The 17337-nt window shown below is 38.3% G+C and overlaps 2 protein-coding genes across 8 annotated transcripts in view; one reads left to right on the top strand and one right to left on the bottom strand.

The window, feature by feature from the left end:
* The window catches only part of LOC134364652 (beta-2-glycoprotein 1), an 89599-nt gene that overhangs the window by 7157 nt on the left and 65105 nt on the right, over positions 1-17337 (bottom strand). The window contains exons 2-5 of the mRNA XM_063080656.1: positions 5255-5358; positions 4693-4869; positions 3141-3237; positions 1775-1851 (exon numbers count right to left, since the gene is read on the bottom strand). Of these exons, the coding sequence (XP_062936726.1) occupies positions 1775-1851; positions 3141-3237; positions 4693-4869; positions 5255-5318 (415 nt within the window). The 5' untranslated portion in view covers positions 5319-5358. The remainder of the gene's footprint in view (positions 1-1774; positions 1852-3140; positions 3238-4692; positions 4870-5254; positions 5359-17337) is intronic.
* Positions 1-17337, top strand: part of LRRC37A3 (leucine rich repeat containing 37 member A3) — a 118809-nt gene that overhangs the window by 95321 nt on the left and 6151 nt on the right. For 3 of the 7 annotated variants that reach the window (XR_010021859.1, XR_010021860.1, XR_010021858.1), the window contains exons 6-8: positions 4459-4622; positions 5662-5812; positions 9930-10068. Coding sequence is in view for 3 of the 7 variants with exons in the window: in XM_063080657.1 (XP_062936727.1) it covers positions 4459-4622; positions 5662-5766 (269 nt within the window). In the remaining 4 variants the exon portion in view is untranslated. Of the gene's footprint in view, positions 1-4458; positions 4623-5661; positions 6521-9929; positions 10069-17337 lie in introns of those variants that run through there. The other 4 variants (XR_010021861.1, XM_063080657.1, XM_063080659.1 and 1 more) reach the window with 4 other exon arrangements.

The raw sequence follows: 17337 nt of genomic DNA, 5'->3' as shown, positions 1-17337 counted from the left end.
ACAAATATGGTTAATCAATTATTTTTCAATAAAAAAAGAAAGAAAATATGATCCCCAAATCAGATGTCCAAACCAGTCAAAAAACTAAATAATTAAGTAGATTTAAGTCTTGCTACCACTAATTTGCCTTCTACAACAACACAATGGTTAAGTTTCCATAAAATCTTTGATCCAGAGCCTACGTTGGAAGATGTTTCTGGAAGACAGACTCAGTGGGGGACATTGTTGGGGGACCATCTGAAATAATGGCTGGTGACAGCCACTTGATACAAAGTTGTTTGTAATATCTGAGTTCCATCGCTGGTTCAGTTTATTTGTTCCTATTGAACACCTCCTGCTTTTGGACTCTCTGTGTATGGAGACTATACAAGTAGCTTCAAGGACCCAGAGACATGGTAGTGGCTTGTCACCTCAATCTGACTAATATGGAGTTTCAACAAATTCAGGGAAAGTTAGAAGATAATAGAAGATAGTGCAGACTAAACATGATTTAACTTGAATGATCTAGATCCTTGCTACTCAAAGTGTGGTCCATGGACTAGCAGCATGGGCATTGCCTGGGAGCTTGTTAGAATGTAGAAGCTCAGACCCGACCCCAGACACAGAAGCTACATATGAACAAGATGCCCAGGTCATTCATATGTACGTTAAAGTATGAGAGGTACTCATTTAAATTAGATTGAGGCTGGGCTGGTTAGCTCAGTTGGTTAGAGTGCCACTTTGTACCAAGATCGAGGTTTTGGCTCCCCATGCCAGCCAGCTGCAAAAAATAAATTAGATTGAGGCTAAAACAGCCTTTTTTGCTTGTAACTAAAAAGAAAAAATTGAATTTACATAATTATATAAAGTCATTTAAAGGAGAAACTATTTACAGGAACCACGGTAATTCCTACTGCTGAGTAAAAAATTCTATTTATCCTTTAAAAAGCTTTCCTTTTTATAGTTTGGTTTTCCTTAAATTAGGATTTATTTGGAATTGCTTTACTTTTCCACTAGCTTTTGCTAGGACAGGCCTCAATGAAACGTTGAAGAACCATAGCTGTTGTGCTGAATGGACCTCCTGGTCAAAGATCGGACTTAAATAAATCCCGTTAGGGAACATAATAATGCCCCTCCCTACACAAGCAAAGCTCAGCTGACTGCCCAGTAAACCAGCAGCGCCTCTTGGAGGAATCTCAATCAGTCCTACCATGCAAAGCCCTTTGATGGGCTCTTAGCTTACTGTGAGGTTACACCCCTTGTCTCCCTCATCACTAGACTCACCCCCTGAGGGCAGAGCTCTCTTCTTTGGCATTATAGGCTAAGTGCTGAGAACAGGATCTGCCATGTATTAGGCCCTCAACACAAAATTATTGAATATGTGAATGAATGAATGAGGGTCCAGAGCAGGAGGAAAATGTTTGATCTCGCTGTTTGCAGAAGTTCTCCTAGTCAAATGGTAGCAGTCCCTGATGTCCAATGCCACACATATCCAAGCCCCTGCCAAAACACTGTGGAAACATCGATGTTAACAAACCCAGCAACGACCGGCCCCACCAGGTGGAGGATACAAACTGTGTTCACAAATAGAATGCCTCCCTTCTGTTATTCCAAAGTGGTTGTTTCATTGTCCAGAGCAGGATGAGATCAGGATGGACATTCCCCATAGTGGTGGCCAGCCGTCTCATCGAGCCAGGATTCAGGGGTTTCGAGGGTGTGGGACAGTCAGTGCTAAAACCAAGAAAGCTCTGGCTTAACTGATCTCTCTCCCCATAACTGGGACCCATAGACTCACGAGCACAGACAGGAAGCTCCTGACTCCATTTTCCTTCCTCAGTGCATTTAACAGAATTAGTCCCATTCAGGTAAAACCTGCAAAAGGAAAATTTAATCTCTCAAGTGGTAAGATCATCCATCATTTGCATTTCAAATGTTTTCTCCATTGAGCATTGCTTCTTATAATACCATTGACTTCTGTCCATATTATAATGCTGTTTTCCTGAGGATCTTTACACTCATCTAGGGCTTATCAAGTCTCCCAGCCAATGCTGCAGGTGAGTCGCTGGAGGGTTCCATAGCTGCTGAGCGTAAAAGCCAAACCCCTAAATCCCTCATCTCCAACCTGTTGGCAACTTAACTTTATGTAAAAACAAAAAGCAAAGAACCGTCACTTTTTCAGAATGACAAAAGTAAATCAAAATAAGTAACCACTGCTATTCATTTTCTTAGAGCCTACTGACACGACTGTGTAAAAACAATGTGGTCTATCACTAATGAAAATGTAACATTCTCTCCTTAAAGACATTTTTTCAAGGTCATTTGTCATTGGACCCACCCATAATTTGAGTTTCAGATGAAAGGGCTGTATTTCTCTTTCACACATAGTATGTCTTAATCTCTAATCCCAAACAAGTATCCTTAGTAAAATTTTGGCCTGATGTCCAGCCGGTGTTTTACGGACACTGTCACAGTGGTGTCTTTTCTCATAAGGCAGGTGAGCTATGTGACCAACCATAAGTGCTTTCTTCTTGGGGATGTTGTACTGCATTACATGCAGATTAAGAGAATTATGTCCTACATTAACACACTCCCAATCTTCTTGAAAGGATTCCCTTCTATAGACTACCAGGTTGGTCAATCAAATTATCATCATAACTAAAGCCCAAGACTTATTCAAAGTATATTAACCCTATGCCAGGATTTGGCCCAGAGATTATAAGGAATTATCATCCAAGTTCAATCATTTCAATATATCTTCTCAGATAAGAAATTTAATCAGGAACATAAAAATTAGATATAGTAGTGACTGCATATTTCATTAGTTGTTGTATTCTTCTCTCCTTACCCCAACCCTTAACATCACTGTAAATATACATAAGGAATCTTCATACAGCACAGCCTTATAACACCAAGGTCATGGGTTCAGATCCCCGTACTGCAGGAATCTTCAAAAAGTTCACGGAAGGATGCATATTATCTTTCAATTATATTTTTCCATTAACTTTTTGAAGTACCATCTTATTAAAAGCAAAACTGAAAATTATTTGCATTCGGCAAATCCAACCTAAAGGCTGGAAATAAAATATGAACCATTCTAGAAGTTTAGCTTGAGCACACAGAAATGTGCTCTGTTAGCTGCTTAGTTGCAAGGAAATCCTTACCCGGTGTTACAAGCAAAACTGATAGTGTTGGGATATTCAAAAGTTGTGTAGCGTACAGCTCCATGTTCTAAGATTCCAGCAAAAGGACACACTCTGGCTGCGATTCAAAGATAAAAAGGTTTATTTCTATTTATAGAATTTTCCATTTAAATAAAAATATATAAACTAATTTCCATCCTTTGATTCAATAACTCTACTAGTAACTATTCTAAGAAAGCAATTCAAAATAAGACGAATAATATATGCACCAAGATGTTCATTACAGTGTCAACTGCTAATAACAAAATGTCGACAATCTAAAGATTCACTATCAGGAGAATGTTTTAGTTAATCATGGTAAATCAATAGTTGAATTATTAAGCAGCCAATGAAATATGAATTATGAAGACTATAAAGACATTCAATGTTTATGATATGCTGACAAATATAGAAAGATACAAAATTGTGCATAATCCCTGCAATGATGCAAAAATATACACATGGAAAATAACTTGAAAAATGACATTGTTAGTGTTCCAGAGTTACAGTTGATGTAAAGAAAAAATTTTCCTAATAATGGTATAGTGGTTTTTTATTAAAAATTATGTTTAGTCTTTTTTAATAAAAAGCACACTAAAGTCACTTGCATGAACATGTATAATTATGACAAAGGTCATGTTCATATAACCAAAATAACCAGAGCTTAGACAGGTCCATAATTTGGCTGCTTAACTTCTACATGTAATTGCCTGAAATTCAAACTGGTTGATTGCTCAATATCTGACTGTAAAAAATAATGCTAGCATGATATCATATAACCATGTTCCGAAGAATAAATAAAAGCAATCATTTATAATAATTGTATATAAAGATATATGTATATACGTTATATTTATATAATATATGTATATAAATTATATTATATGCACATGGGTATATAAACTAATATGCATATGTAATATGTATATTTATGTAATATATAATTAATATGTATATAAATCACCTTGTTAATTTAATTTAACATAATATATTTCATTTTTTGTTATGAATATAACATAATATATACATAATTTAGGTGAAATTTATATCCATTTCAGTAACTGTTAAGTCTGTTTTCATTTTGAGGCAAAGTCCAAAACTATGAAGATTCCCCAAGTTTTGTTTTTCCAAGTGTCTCTTTGGCTTCAGTTTATACGAGGGTACTGTAAAAAGTTCATGGAAAGATTTGTATTATCTTTCAATTCTATTTCTCCATGAACATTTTGAAGTAGCCTCATATTTTAGAGTATCTGCATTTGTCTTTTAACCTCTATAGTGTTTTCATCTCCTTTCATTACAGCAGGTCCCTTCATCAAACCTCCCCTAGTTCCAGGCTATGATTCTCTGGATAGCACTATTGTCCTTTCTTTCTTCTGCCATGGAGAACCTCCCAGACCTTCTTGCTTCTTCACAGCCCTCTACTCTGCAGCTTCTGCTGGTTCTCTGCACCCTGAGTATGACCAGGTAAGTTATTCCCCCAAAATGTCCAGAATCCAAATGAGGGGAGAGAATGTGAGAGAAGGTGCTGACTTACGTGTACATTTCAGGGTGTTGACGGGCCACATTCCTGTGAGAGGGCAGGTAAACCGTCTCATCCCTCCCCGGGACACATAGCCTGGCTGGCAGGAGTACACTATCTGCTCCCCTGGGTCATAGAACGTTTTTAATGGAACAACTGTTGCAAACGGTAAAATTTCTGGTTTGGGACACGCTGAAACAGAGTAAAAAACATATGGTTAAGAAATCTCTATTTGCATTTTTAAGCTCAGCTAGTGCACAAATGAAAAACATTTAATGCTACCAATAATAAGTATACCAAGTTTCATGTCAAATACTTCATGTGCAATATCTCATCTAATCTCCCCAACCATTTGAAGTAGGTTCAATTATCCCCATTTTACAGGTAGGTACACTGAGGCTAAACTGGCTAAATACATTATGGAGGAACTTTAAGCATGGCAGTATTAAAGAGTAAGTATCAATTCAGTCTCCAGCATCCACTCTAACGAAAACTTAAAGTTATCATTGTTCATCCCTGACATATACTAGGGGGTTAGATGTATTAACTATTTTTTCCAACAACAGAAAATACTTACTCCGTCCTGCGATAGCCACATGGCAGAGAAAACTTGAGAACAAGATGAGCGCTGGAGAAGTCATTGTGGCTGATTCACAGTGGCACTGCTAAAGTGGCTTTCCGCTACCAAAAAGAGACATACAAATTTAAAAGTGCTTAAATATTAACCATTTTTTGGTGTACTTTTATCTCTGCAAATAAAAGATAAAGTATCATGATTTGAAAGGAACGCTAAGACCTACATTCTTTAATCATTTACTCTCCACTTCTGTGGGTCTGTTGTGAAATCTCTGGCAGATGGTTTCTGTCTTTGTGGCGTCTTTGTTAATGGCACTGAACAGTTCATTATTCCCTCCGACAGAATCCTGGTGATTTCTGATTGTCTGGGCCTTTCATTCTCTATCTTTTGTTTTGTGTATGTTGTAGATGGAGCACCAGAAGGTCGAAGCTTCTTTTCACCCACAGCCTTTGCATATAAACTTAGGACAATCAGCTATTCTCTGTGTCTCAGTCTCCACATCTCTAAAATGATGTTCCGGTTTCCACGTACACAAGTCCAAAGAACATCTTCAAAAAGGCATGTACAACTTTAAAGCCCCCAAACTGAGCCCAACACCTTCTCTCACAAAATGACTATTTCTTCCCAATTCCCCTTTTATCTGTAGTTGATAAAAAGGTCCCCCCGGTAGCTACTGTTATGACTTGGAGGTGTCCTTGAGTCCTTGACCACCTCTCATATCAAATCCACGAAAATTCCTGCTCATCCAGTCTTAATATGTCTTAGTTCTGTCTGCACAGATTTCTAGATCTGTTTTAGGAATTGGAAAGTTAATACTAAATTATAGGTTGGGGCTCAAAGAAGAAAAGGAGTTTGGTAGGAAGAGAGATTGGGCCGGCATTGATGATGTTGCTTGGGAGGGTTCAGAAGGGACCATCCATGATTCCTTAATTCTTTTACTCATCATTTTCTCTGAGAAACTGAATATACACATGGACAACGGCCAGGCCATTTACGAAAATAGAACTCTGACCCACAGTCTCTGGAGCAACCAGTCTAACAAGCCAAGCCACAACCTCGGCAGCAATTGGTTCAATTTCAGACCAGCCAGAGAAAGCCAAACACGTTCCTCTAAGCAATCACATAGGATGCTGCACTTCAGTGAGCCCACCTCCGTCTTTCCCACACCAACAACCTTCAGGGTGGACTTGAAACCTTCCTTTTTTTCTATGATAAAGTTTTCCCACTCTTCTGCCTAACTTTGAGTCTCTGCCAAACACAGGGATGAGGGCCAACTCCCTTGCTATAGCAAGCTCCGAATAAATAACCTCTGCTTGTTCTCATCTGGGTGGCCTTGGTCTGTATTCACAGGTCTAATGTTTCTTGAGACCCTGCAGCCTGAGAAATGTGCATGTCAGGCAGTGTGTTCATAAACTATGCTCCTAATGAACATCGCGTTCCACGATGAGAAGAAAAGTGTACTGCCACTAATATAAAATAATGACGATCCTTCCCCTTTCCAAGGTTCTGCTTTATTGCAGAGAATTTCCTCGACAGGTGGAAAAGAAAGAAAACTAATGAAGTCAAGGGGGGCCAAGTTGTTCTATACAATAAAGATCTGAGGTAGATGGGAATAGGGAGAGATAAACCAAACAGGTTGGGCATTGGGAAAAGAAAACTTGGGGAGAAGGCTGAAATTGAGAAGAGAATATTTTCAGCAGCAGCCACAACCTCAGTGATCGACACTGAGAGGAACAGAGATAGGGAGAGGGGTTTTTCAATGATGTTTGCTGGTGGCTGTACTCTCTACATAAGCGAACTTTCTAGAGGGGTGGAAATACTCTGTATTTTACTTTAGGAGGTTGTTACTTGAATACATGCAATTATCAAAAGTCATCAAACTAAACATTTCAGATCTGTGCACTTATTGAATTATACCTCAACTGAAGAACAATGCACTCCTTTTCAAGTCATGGGGCAGACATGAGCTGGGCAGCCACGGCGATCCATGTGAGAATGGCAGGCTGGCAGTGTCACAAGATTGACGACATACAAGGGATTCAGCAAACAAGCAAATACATTGAGGATAATGGGAGTCAGCTTTCTCACCAATGAAGAGAAGTAACAATTGGGAAAGAAGGAAAGTTGAAAGAGACCCTATGGTGCTGGATTGGAAATGGAGATATCTACACAAATATACGTAGACAGATACATAAATATAGATAGTCAGGTGTGTGCATGTATGTATGTGTGCATGCCTGTGAATGTACGTAATTTCTACCTCTGTCCACTAGGATAGCCTGGGAGCAGCAATGTATCCAGTAGTAACAAGCACACCTCGTGCCTAGATCTTGGTTTCTAAATGCAACTCTTCACTGAAAGACACCAGCTCTCCTAGGAAAATTGGCTGATTCTAGGATGGGGGCAAAGAAGGTACAGGATAAGTCTGAAATATCATGCTCTGAAGAACAGATCAGAGAATTATAGGGACGCGTTGAAAGGACAGAGAAGCCATTTGAAAGGGCTCTCACTTGTCGAATCTGGGACAATTTGTGTGTCTAAATCAGTAATGACAGTAATGGGTTACAACCCACTGAATAAAATAGGAATCAATGAATCCATGTTGATAGCAGTAACAGATTAACAAATTAATGAGGAGATAAGAAAGTTCCTCCTTGCAATAGAATGCCAACTAATTAACATACTAAGAATACTTGAATTAGAAAATTGCAATTTGGAAATCACCATGGAAATAATTAATTCTAGTGAGAAATAATCAATAGATGCTAAAACTAAAGGGTACAAGTGGGGTGAGATGCCATACAGCCTTAGAAGTGTCTCCACATAAAATAATTATTTCTCACAAAGGGGAAAAAGAGGAATTTATAGGAGAAGAGCCTGGAAGACACCATCTTAATCAAGTGATTAAAATTAATACCACCATTAAAGGGACAAATTGGCATTGTGTGTCCCCCCTCCCAAGAGGATGCAATGAGAAAAACACAACCTCACTTCTGCGATATTCCTGCCCCAAAGATCATAACCTGGGTAGCATTATGAGAAAGTATTGCACGCACCCAAGTTGAAGAACATTATGCAAAATGGCAGTCCTGTAATCTTCAAAAAGGCAGAGGCTGTGAAAGGCAGAGAGACTGAGGGAACCTAGGGACTCATGATAACTGGATAGCAATGTGATCTTTTTGCTATAAGAGCCAGTAGGGACATTTGGCAAAACTTGCATGGAGGTCTCTGGGTTGAAGTTTTTTGCTCTCTTTTTGCAATTTTCTGTGTGTTTGAAATTTGAAACTGTTTAAAAATATAACTAAAAAGAAAAAGAAAAAAGAATGTACACCCTTTTTGTGGTTTCCTTGCAAGTACTTTTAACAAGATACTGTTCTTAAACTGGACCATATGAGGCCTCAAATTTTATTTGCATTGTCCCCTAAAAAGTAATGCAATGGATAGAATTTTCTCAATTGTCTCTCCCTCTCTCTCTAATCATTGACACCAGCTTCTATTTGCCAGCTACTGAAATTTGGAAAATTATGTAAAATAATAGTACCAGGAAAATGAAAAAACAACTAAACCAAACTTAGTTTGACAGCTTTTGTGGGGAGTCACATGTGCTTATGGTTATAATTTTTACGTCTATTTTTTGGCAAGTAAAAATTTCCCTTGTTTGTACAATTAAATACAAAGATAATGGATGGTAATCTGCATAACACAGAAATTGTGATTATTATTAGTCTTGAGTGCTTTGCCACTTGAACACGTCTGAGAACTCAAGATGTTCCCAGAATTCTTCTGAAAACACACATGGGTCTAATGAAAAGCTTTCTGCGAATATGAGATGCAATGTACCATTCTTTCCTTTTCTTTCTCTCTCTCTCTCTCTCTCTCTCTCTCTTTTTTTTTTTTTTTTTTTTTTTTTTTTGGTGGCTGGCCAGTACAGGGATTGAGCCCTGGATCATGGTGTTATCAGCATCATGCTCTAACCAACTGAGCCAACTAGCCAGCCCCCAATTATTTTCATCTTGCAGTTTGTGTTACATTGTCCCATTTAACTTTAGCACCACGTGTTTGATCTGTTCACTGATGTATCTTCCTCTCCACATACTTCAACTCACACTCTCAAAATGAACCTATGATATTATCAAGGAGCTGACTGATAAGCAATGTTAAATGACATGTTATGACATTTTAAAGACACATTTAAAATTACTGTTAAAGTTTTATTTGGCAGAGCAAATGGAAAACCCATCAAGAAAAAAATCCAAGAAGTTTTGGCAAATCAAGTACCTGTTTTGTATTGTTGGGGTTTACACTCACCAGTGAGGATTAGCAACACTTGGATTTAATGTTACACTTAGTACGTTATATTTAATGAATCATGAACAGGAATACATTGGCATACAGACACTTAGGTTGAAGAATACATAAAAACATTTGTTTTACAAGAAACACAGGACTTTGTAATTGAAATTCTTAATGACTTTATATCTTTCCTACCCTAATTTGTAAATTAAACTATAGAGACCTGGACTCAGAGTCCAACGTTTTGTATTCTTCAAACTACATTGCATCACATGTTCAAAACTTATTTACTTTACAAGAGGAGACTTTGACCATAACATTAAACATTTAGCAACAGTTTAGATTTTTTTTTAAAAACTGCTTTCAATCTTCTCTCTTTCAGCGTTGGAATCCTAGCCAATATCCACCAACACGGTCTCATGGAAAAACGCCAAGTACCTTTGCTCCTACAATAAAATGTATCAGGAACTATGAAGCCATTTGCAAAAGGGATAAGGGACTATGTGACAGGGCTTAAACGGGTAATTAAATATGTCTAGAAATGTATAGTTAGCCTAAGTTAGCATTGAGACATCTCTGTGGATACTGAGATCCTCTACAGGTAAATAGCCTTTACCTTGAAAAACGTAGTATCTATACACTGCAATTTCATGGGGGGTTTTTTGTTTGTTTGTTTTTGCCTTTTTTAAAATTTATTTTTTCTTAACTGATTCGTGATAATTGTATATATTTATGGAGTACAGTGTGATATTTGGGTACATGTATACAGTGTGCCATGATCACATCAGGGTATTTCGCATATCTATCACCTCAAACATTCGTCACCTCTTTGTGCTGGGAACATTCAACATTCTCTCAACTAGCTACTTGAAGTTACACAGCAATTTGCTGTTGACTGTAGTCTCCCTATATTGCTATAGAACACTAGATCTCATTCTTCCTGTTTCTCTACATACACACTGCAATTTCTATCTTTATCTAGAGCAGTTATTCCTAACATTGGCTGCACATTAGAATCTCCCAGCTGTTTTTTAAAAATACCAAGGCCTGGGCCCTAGTCTAGAAATATTGAAACGTGATTTCTGGGAGTAGCATCCTTTTAAAAAGTGTCCACGTGATTATGATTGCAATGAGTTCAGACCCACTGATCCAGCTAGTCAAGTTCAATGATAGGGTTCCACTACATACATTTTCTCTCTTGCCAAAGTGAGACTACTTTCTATACTTGGTGTATTACACAACTCCTGATCTGTTGTGAATTGCCTCCTGGGTTCCATTGATGCATTCATTCTTTTACAAACACTTAGGAAGCCCTTACTGAGCTGTACTTTGTGGTTGATACTGGAATTTCAGAAATAAACAAGATTTGACTATTGCCTAGAAGGATTTCACAGTTTGCTAAACCTGAGGTACAATGCTACAAATAAAATAATAGCAGAAAGTGCAGGATACTTGTGTATCCCAGCATGTAAGGATGTAAAGGTAAGGAAGGGCATATTGCAGGTAGTTGCAAAAGCAAGGAGGCATGAAACAGCATGATATATCCCAACAGCTGCAAATAGTTGAACGTTGCTGGTGCAGAATATTTCTGGTGAGGAATAGCAGAAAATGAGGCTGGAGAGGGAGTAGGAACTAGATGAGGAAGGCTCTTGTGTGCCGTGTTTAGGAATTAGAACTCATCGTGAAGGCGGTGAGGGGGAAGAGTAAGGTCAGGTTTGCATTTTGGAAAGAATATTGACAGCAGTGTAGAAGACACGTTGGGGTAAGAGAGTGGTACAGGGAGAGAAAGAGATTGGAAGAAGAAAAACTGTAGTGTGTCATCACGTAAACCCATCGCAATTCCACCCTCCAAACCAACACTGCCTTCTGTGGTGTTGGCGAGTGAGAGACATTCCTGTGAAATAAACACTATGGAATTGGCCACATGTACACCTGACCATGATGAATCAGAGCATGTACTGCTCTCCTGAAGCGTGCAATGGAGGGAAGGATTGTTCACCCCAAACCATGGCCTAACCTGCCAGAAGAATGGAGTCCTGGCAGAGGGCTGAGGACATTACTCAGAAACTAGAGAGAATTTTGCTGAGCAGATTTGCCGACCCAGATATTTAGATTTTAGACTGGATTTGGAGAAAAGTGCCCAGATATAGCTGTACGGTCGAGTGTGTGGAGGAGAATGTGAACCAAATAGAAAGAGCAGAGTGTCTGGTTCTTCCTAAGATGACCCCATCAGAGAAGGAGGGCGAGCCCAGCACCACGGAGGACAGAGGTTTTGATCATGGTTCATTTGGTTTGGAGTCTTGACTCTGCCTCTGACCAGCTGTGTCATCTTGGGCCAGTAACATTCTATGGCAAGATTTTTCTCAAAAATGGGGGTGAAAATAAAACCTCTTTCAAATGGTTGTTGTCAGGTTTAAATGAGAATGCACGTGGAATACTTGCAGAGTGCCTGGCTTACAGTGACTGCAGATGAAATTCAAGTCTCATTAGCATTTTCTTTAATATAAATGCCTCGGACGTCTTACACCAAAGCACTAGAAATGCCTACACGAATTGTGCAGTCTAATGGGTTTCAACGAGACTCAGCGAACTGGTACTCATTACTAGAAAACACACACCCACAGAAGGACAAAAAGAAAGAGCTGCACTTCATGCCCTGCTGTAAAATGCTAGCGGCAGTGGTCTCCAGGCAATGGAATACGGGCATCTCACTCTCTTCTCTTTTCAGTATGGTGGATTTTTGTCTTATTTTATTTTGGCTGATTATTTATTTATTTAGATTGGAAAGGAAGAAGTAAAACTATCTTTATTCACAGACAATATGATCTATGTATGATTTAACTACAGAAAACTCTAAAGAACATTGTATTAGTCAGGGTTCTCCAGAGAGACAGAATCAATAGAATATGTTGTAATTATGTGAGAGGGATTTATTAGGGGAATTGGCTCATGTGACTATGAAGAAAAGTACCAGGATAGGCCGTCTTATAAACTGGATGCCAATAGCGTGGTTCAGTTCAAGTCCAAAGGCTTCAAAACCGGGGAAGCTGATGGTGTCCTTGGTTTTAGTCCTGGAACCCAAAAGCTGGAGAGTTTTGAGCTCTGATGTCCATGGACAGGAGAGAAGAGTGGGTCCCAGCTCCAGCGGATCAAGAGCGAGCTTCACCTCTTTCCTCTGTCTTTTGTTCTCTCTGGACCCCCAGTGGATTGGATAGTTCCTGCCCACACTGAGGGTGGGCCTTTCCTACTCAGGCCACTCAGACTCTCATAACAAACTCTGCTGGAAACACCCTCAAGGACACACTTAAAAAGATAGCTTTTTTTTTTTTTTTTATGAAACTGATTTCATTTAATTTTGACAGTTCTATCACATTTCTCACAGTTACAATTTTTTTTTTCCTCCTCGGAATGATGACATTATGTTGGGATACTGTGTTGGGAACTGTTCCCCTCAGAATCTTTTTATTTTTTTTAATTTTATTTATTTATTTATTTATTTATTTATTTATTTATTTATTTATTTATTTATTTATTTATTTTAATTTTATTTTGTCGATATACATTGTGGCTGATTATTGCTCCCCATCACCAAAACCTCCCTCCCTTCTCCCTCCCCCCCCACCCCCCTACAATGTGCTTTCTGTTTGCTTGTCGTATCAACTTCGAGTAATTGTGGTTGTTATATCTTCTTCCCCCCCCCCCCGGTTTGTGTGTCTGTGTGTGTGTGTCTGTGTGTGTGTGTGTGTGTGTGTGTGTGAATTTATATATTAATTTTTAGCTCCCACCAATAAGTGAGAACATGTGGTATTTCTCTTTCTGTGCCTGACTTGTTTCACTTAATATAATTCTCTCAAGGTCCATCCATGTTATTGCAAATGGCAGTATTTCATTCGTTTTTATAGCTGAGTAGTATTCTATTGTGTAGATGTACCACATTTTCCGTATCCACTCATCTGATGATGGGCATTTGGGCTGGTTCCAGCTCTTGGCTATTGTAAAGAGGGCTGCAATGAACATTGGGGAACAGGTATACCTTCGACTTGATGATTTCCATTGCTCTGGGTATATTCCCAACAGTGGGATAGCTGGGTCGTATGGTAGATCTATCTGCAATTGTTTGAGGAACCTCCATACCATTTTCCATAGAGGCTGCACCATTTTGCAGTCCCACCAACAATGTATGAGAGTTCCTTTTTCTTTTTTTTTTTTTTTTTTAATTTTATTTTGTCGATATACATTGCAGCTGATTATTGCTCCCCATCACCAAAACCTCCCTCCCTTCTCCCTCCCCCCCGCCCCCCCAACAATGTCCTTTCTGTTTGCTTGTTGTATCAACTTCAAATAATTGTGGTTGTTATATCTTCTTCCCCCCCCCCCCGGTTTGTGTGTGTGTGTGTGTATGTGTGTGTGTGAATTTATATATTAATTTTTAGCTCCCTCCAATAAGTGAGAACATGTGGTATTTCTCTTTCTGTGCCTGACTTGTTTCACTTAATATAATTCTCTCAAGGTCCATCCATGTTGTTGCAAATGGCAGTATTTCATTCGTTTTTATAGCTGAGTAGTATTCCATTGTGTAGATGTACCACATTTTCCGTATCCACTCATCTGATGATGGGCATTTGGGCTGGTTCCAACTCTTGGCTATTGTAAAGAGTGCTGCGATGAACATTGGGGAACAGGTATACCTTCGACTTGATGATTTCCATTCCTCTGGGTATATTCCCAACAGTGGGATGGCTGGGTCGTATGGTAGATCTATTTGCAATTGTTTAAGGAACCTCCATACCATTTTCCATAGAGGCTGCACCATTTTGCAGTCCCACCAACAATGTATGAGAGTTCCTTTTTCTCCGCAGCCTCGCCAGCATTTATCGTTAAGAGTCTTTTGGATTTTAGCCAACCTAACTGGGGTTAGATGGTATCTCAATGTGGTTTTGATTTGCATTTCCCGGATGCTGAGTGATGTTGAGCATTTTTTCATATGTCTGTTGGCCATTTGGATATCTTCCTTAGAGAAATGCCTACTTAGCTCTTTTGCCCATTTTTTAATTGGGTTGCTTGTTTTCTTCTTGTAAAGTTGTTTGAGTTCCTTATATATTCTGGATATTAATCCTTTGTCAGATGTATATTTTGCAAATATTTTCTCCCACTCTGTTGGTTGTCTTTTAACTCTGTTAATTGTTTCTTTTGCTGTGCAGAAGCTTTTTAGTTTGATATAATCCCATTTGTTTATTTTTCCTTTGGTTGCCCGTGCTTTTGGGGTCGTATTCATGAAGTCTGTGTCCAGTCCTATTTCCTGAAGTGTTTCTCCTATGTTCTCTTTAAGAAGTTTTATTGTTTCAGGGTGTATATTTAAATCCTTAATCCATTTTGAGTTGATTTTAGTATACGGTGAGAGGTATGGATCTAGTTTCATTCTCCTGCATATGGATATCCAGTTATCCCAGCACCATTTGCTGAAGAGGCAGTCCCTTCCCCAGTGAATAGGCTTGGTGCCTTTGTCAAAGATCAGATGGCAGTAAGTGTGTGGGTTGATTTCTGGATTCTCTATTCTATTCCATTGGTCAGTGTGTCTGTTTTTATGCCAGTACCATACTGTTTTGGTTATTATAGCTTTGTAGTATAGCTTGAAGTCAGGTAGTGTTATGCCTCCAGCTTTATTTTTTTTTGCTCAGCATTGCTTTGGCTATGCGTGGTCTTTTGTTGTTCCATATAAATGTCTGGATAGTTTTTTCCATTTCTGAGAAAAATGTCTTTGGAATTTTGATGGGGACTGCATTGAATTTGTATATCACTTTGGGTAGTATGGACATTTTCACTATGTTGATTCTTCCAATCCAAGAGCATGGAATATCTTTCCATCTTCTTGTATCCTCTGTAATTTCTCTCAGCAGTGGTTTGTAGTTCTCATTATAGAGATTTTTCACCTCCTTGGTTAACTCAATTCCTAAGTATTTTATTTTCTTGGTGGCTATTGTAAATGGGCAGGCTTTCTTGATTTCTCGTTCTGCATGTTCACTATTGGAGAAAAGAAATGCTACTGATTTTTGTGTGTTGATTTTGTATCCTGCTACTGTGCTGAAATCATTTATCAAATCCAACAGTTTTCTTATAGAGGCTTTAGGCTGTTCGATATATAGGATCATGTCATCTGCAAACAGGGACAGTTTGACTTCATCTTTTCCAATCTGGATGCCCTTTATTTCCTTCTCTTCTCTGATTGTTCTGGCTAGTACTTCCAACACTATGTTGAATAGGAGTGGTGAGAGAGGGCATCCTTGTCTAGTTCCTGTTCTTAAAGGAAAAGCTTTCAGCTTTTCCCCATTCAGGATGATATTGGCAGTGGGTTTGGCATATATGGCTTTAATTATGTTGAGATACTTTCCCTCTATACCTAACTTATAGAGGGTCTTTGTCATGAATGAGTGCTGAACTTTATCAAATGCTTTTTCAGCATCTATAGAGATGATCATATGGTCCTTGTGTTTGAGTTTATTAATATGGTGTATCACATTTATTGATTTGCGTATGTTGAACCAACCTTGCATCCCTGGGATGAATCCCACTTGATCGTGATGAATAATTTTTCATATGTGTTGCTGTATTCTGTTTGCTAGTATTTTAGTGAGGATTTTTGCATCTATATTCATCAAGGATATCAGCCTGTAGTTTTCTTTTTTGGTTATATCTTTACCTGGTTTTGGTATCAGGATGATGTTTGCTTCATAGAATGAGTTTGGGAGATTTGCGTCCGTTTCAATCTTTTGGAATAGTTTGTGAAGAATTGGTGTCAATTCCTCTTTGAATGTTTGGTAAAATTCTGCTGTGAATCCATCTGGTCCTGCGCTTTTCTTTGTTGGGAGCCTTCTGATAACAGCTTCAATCTCCTTTATTGTTACTGGTCTGTTCAAATTTTCTACGTCTTCACGGTTCAGTTTTGGGAGCTTGTGTGTGTCCAGAAATTTATCCATTTCCTCCAGATTTTCAAATTTGTTGGCGTATAGTTGTTTATAGTAGTCTCGAATGATTCCTTGTATTTCAGATGAATCAGTTGTAATATCGCCTTTTTCATTTCTAATTTTGGTTATTTGAGTCTTCTCTCTTCTTTTTTTTGTTAGCCATGCTAATGGTTTGTCAATTTTATTTATCTTTTCCAAAAACCAACTTTTTGATTCATTGATCTTTTGAATTGTTTTTTGGTTTTCAATTTCATTCAGTTCTGCTCTGATCTTAATGATTTCTTTCCGTTTGCTAACTTTAGGTTTGGATTGTTCTTGTTTTTCTAGTTCTTTAAGGTGAAGTGTTAGGTTGTTCACTTGCCATCTTTCCATTCTTCTGAAGTGAGCATTTAATGCAATAAATTTCCCCCTCAATACTGCTTTTGCAGTATCCCACAGGTTTTGGTATGATGTATCATTGTTTTCATTAGTTTCAATAAATTTTTTGATTTCCTGCTTGATTTCTTCTTGGACCCATATGTCATTAAGTAGAATGCTGTTTAATTTCCATGTGTTTGTATAGTTTCCAGAGTTTCATTTGTTATTGATTTCTAGTTTTATTCCATTGTGGTCTGAGAAGATACATGGGATAATTCCAATTTTTTTGAATTTATTGAGACTTGATTTGTGACCTAATATGTGATCTATCCTGGAGAATGATCCATGTGCTGATGAGAAGAATGAATATTCTGAGGTGGTTGGGTGGAATGTTCTGTAGATATCTGCCAATTCCAATTGGTCTAGAGTCTTGTTTAGATCTTGTGTTTCTCTACTGATTCTTTGCCTAGA

Source organism: Cynocephalus volans, chromosome 16 (genome assembly GCF_027409185.1).
Source record: "Cynocephalus volans isolate mCynVol1 chromosome 16, mCynVol1.pri, whole genome shotgun sequence".
In the NCBI taxonomy this organism is placed as follows: domain Eukaryota; kingdom Metazoa; phylum Chordata; class Mammalia; order Dermoptera; family Cynocephalidae; genus Cynocephalus; species Cynocephalus volans.
This window is presented reverse-complemented; position numbering and strand designations above follow the sequence as displayed.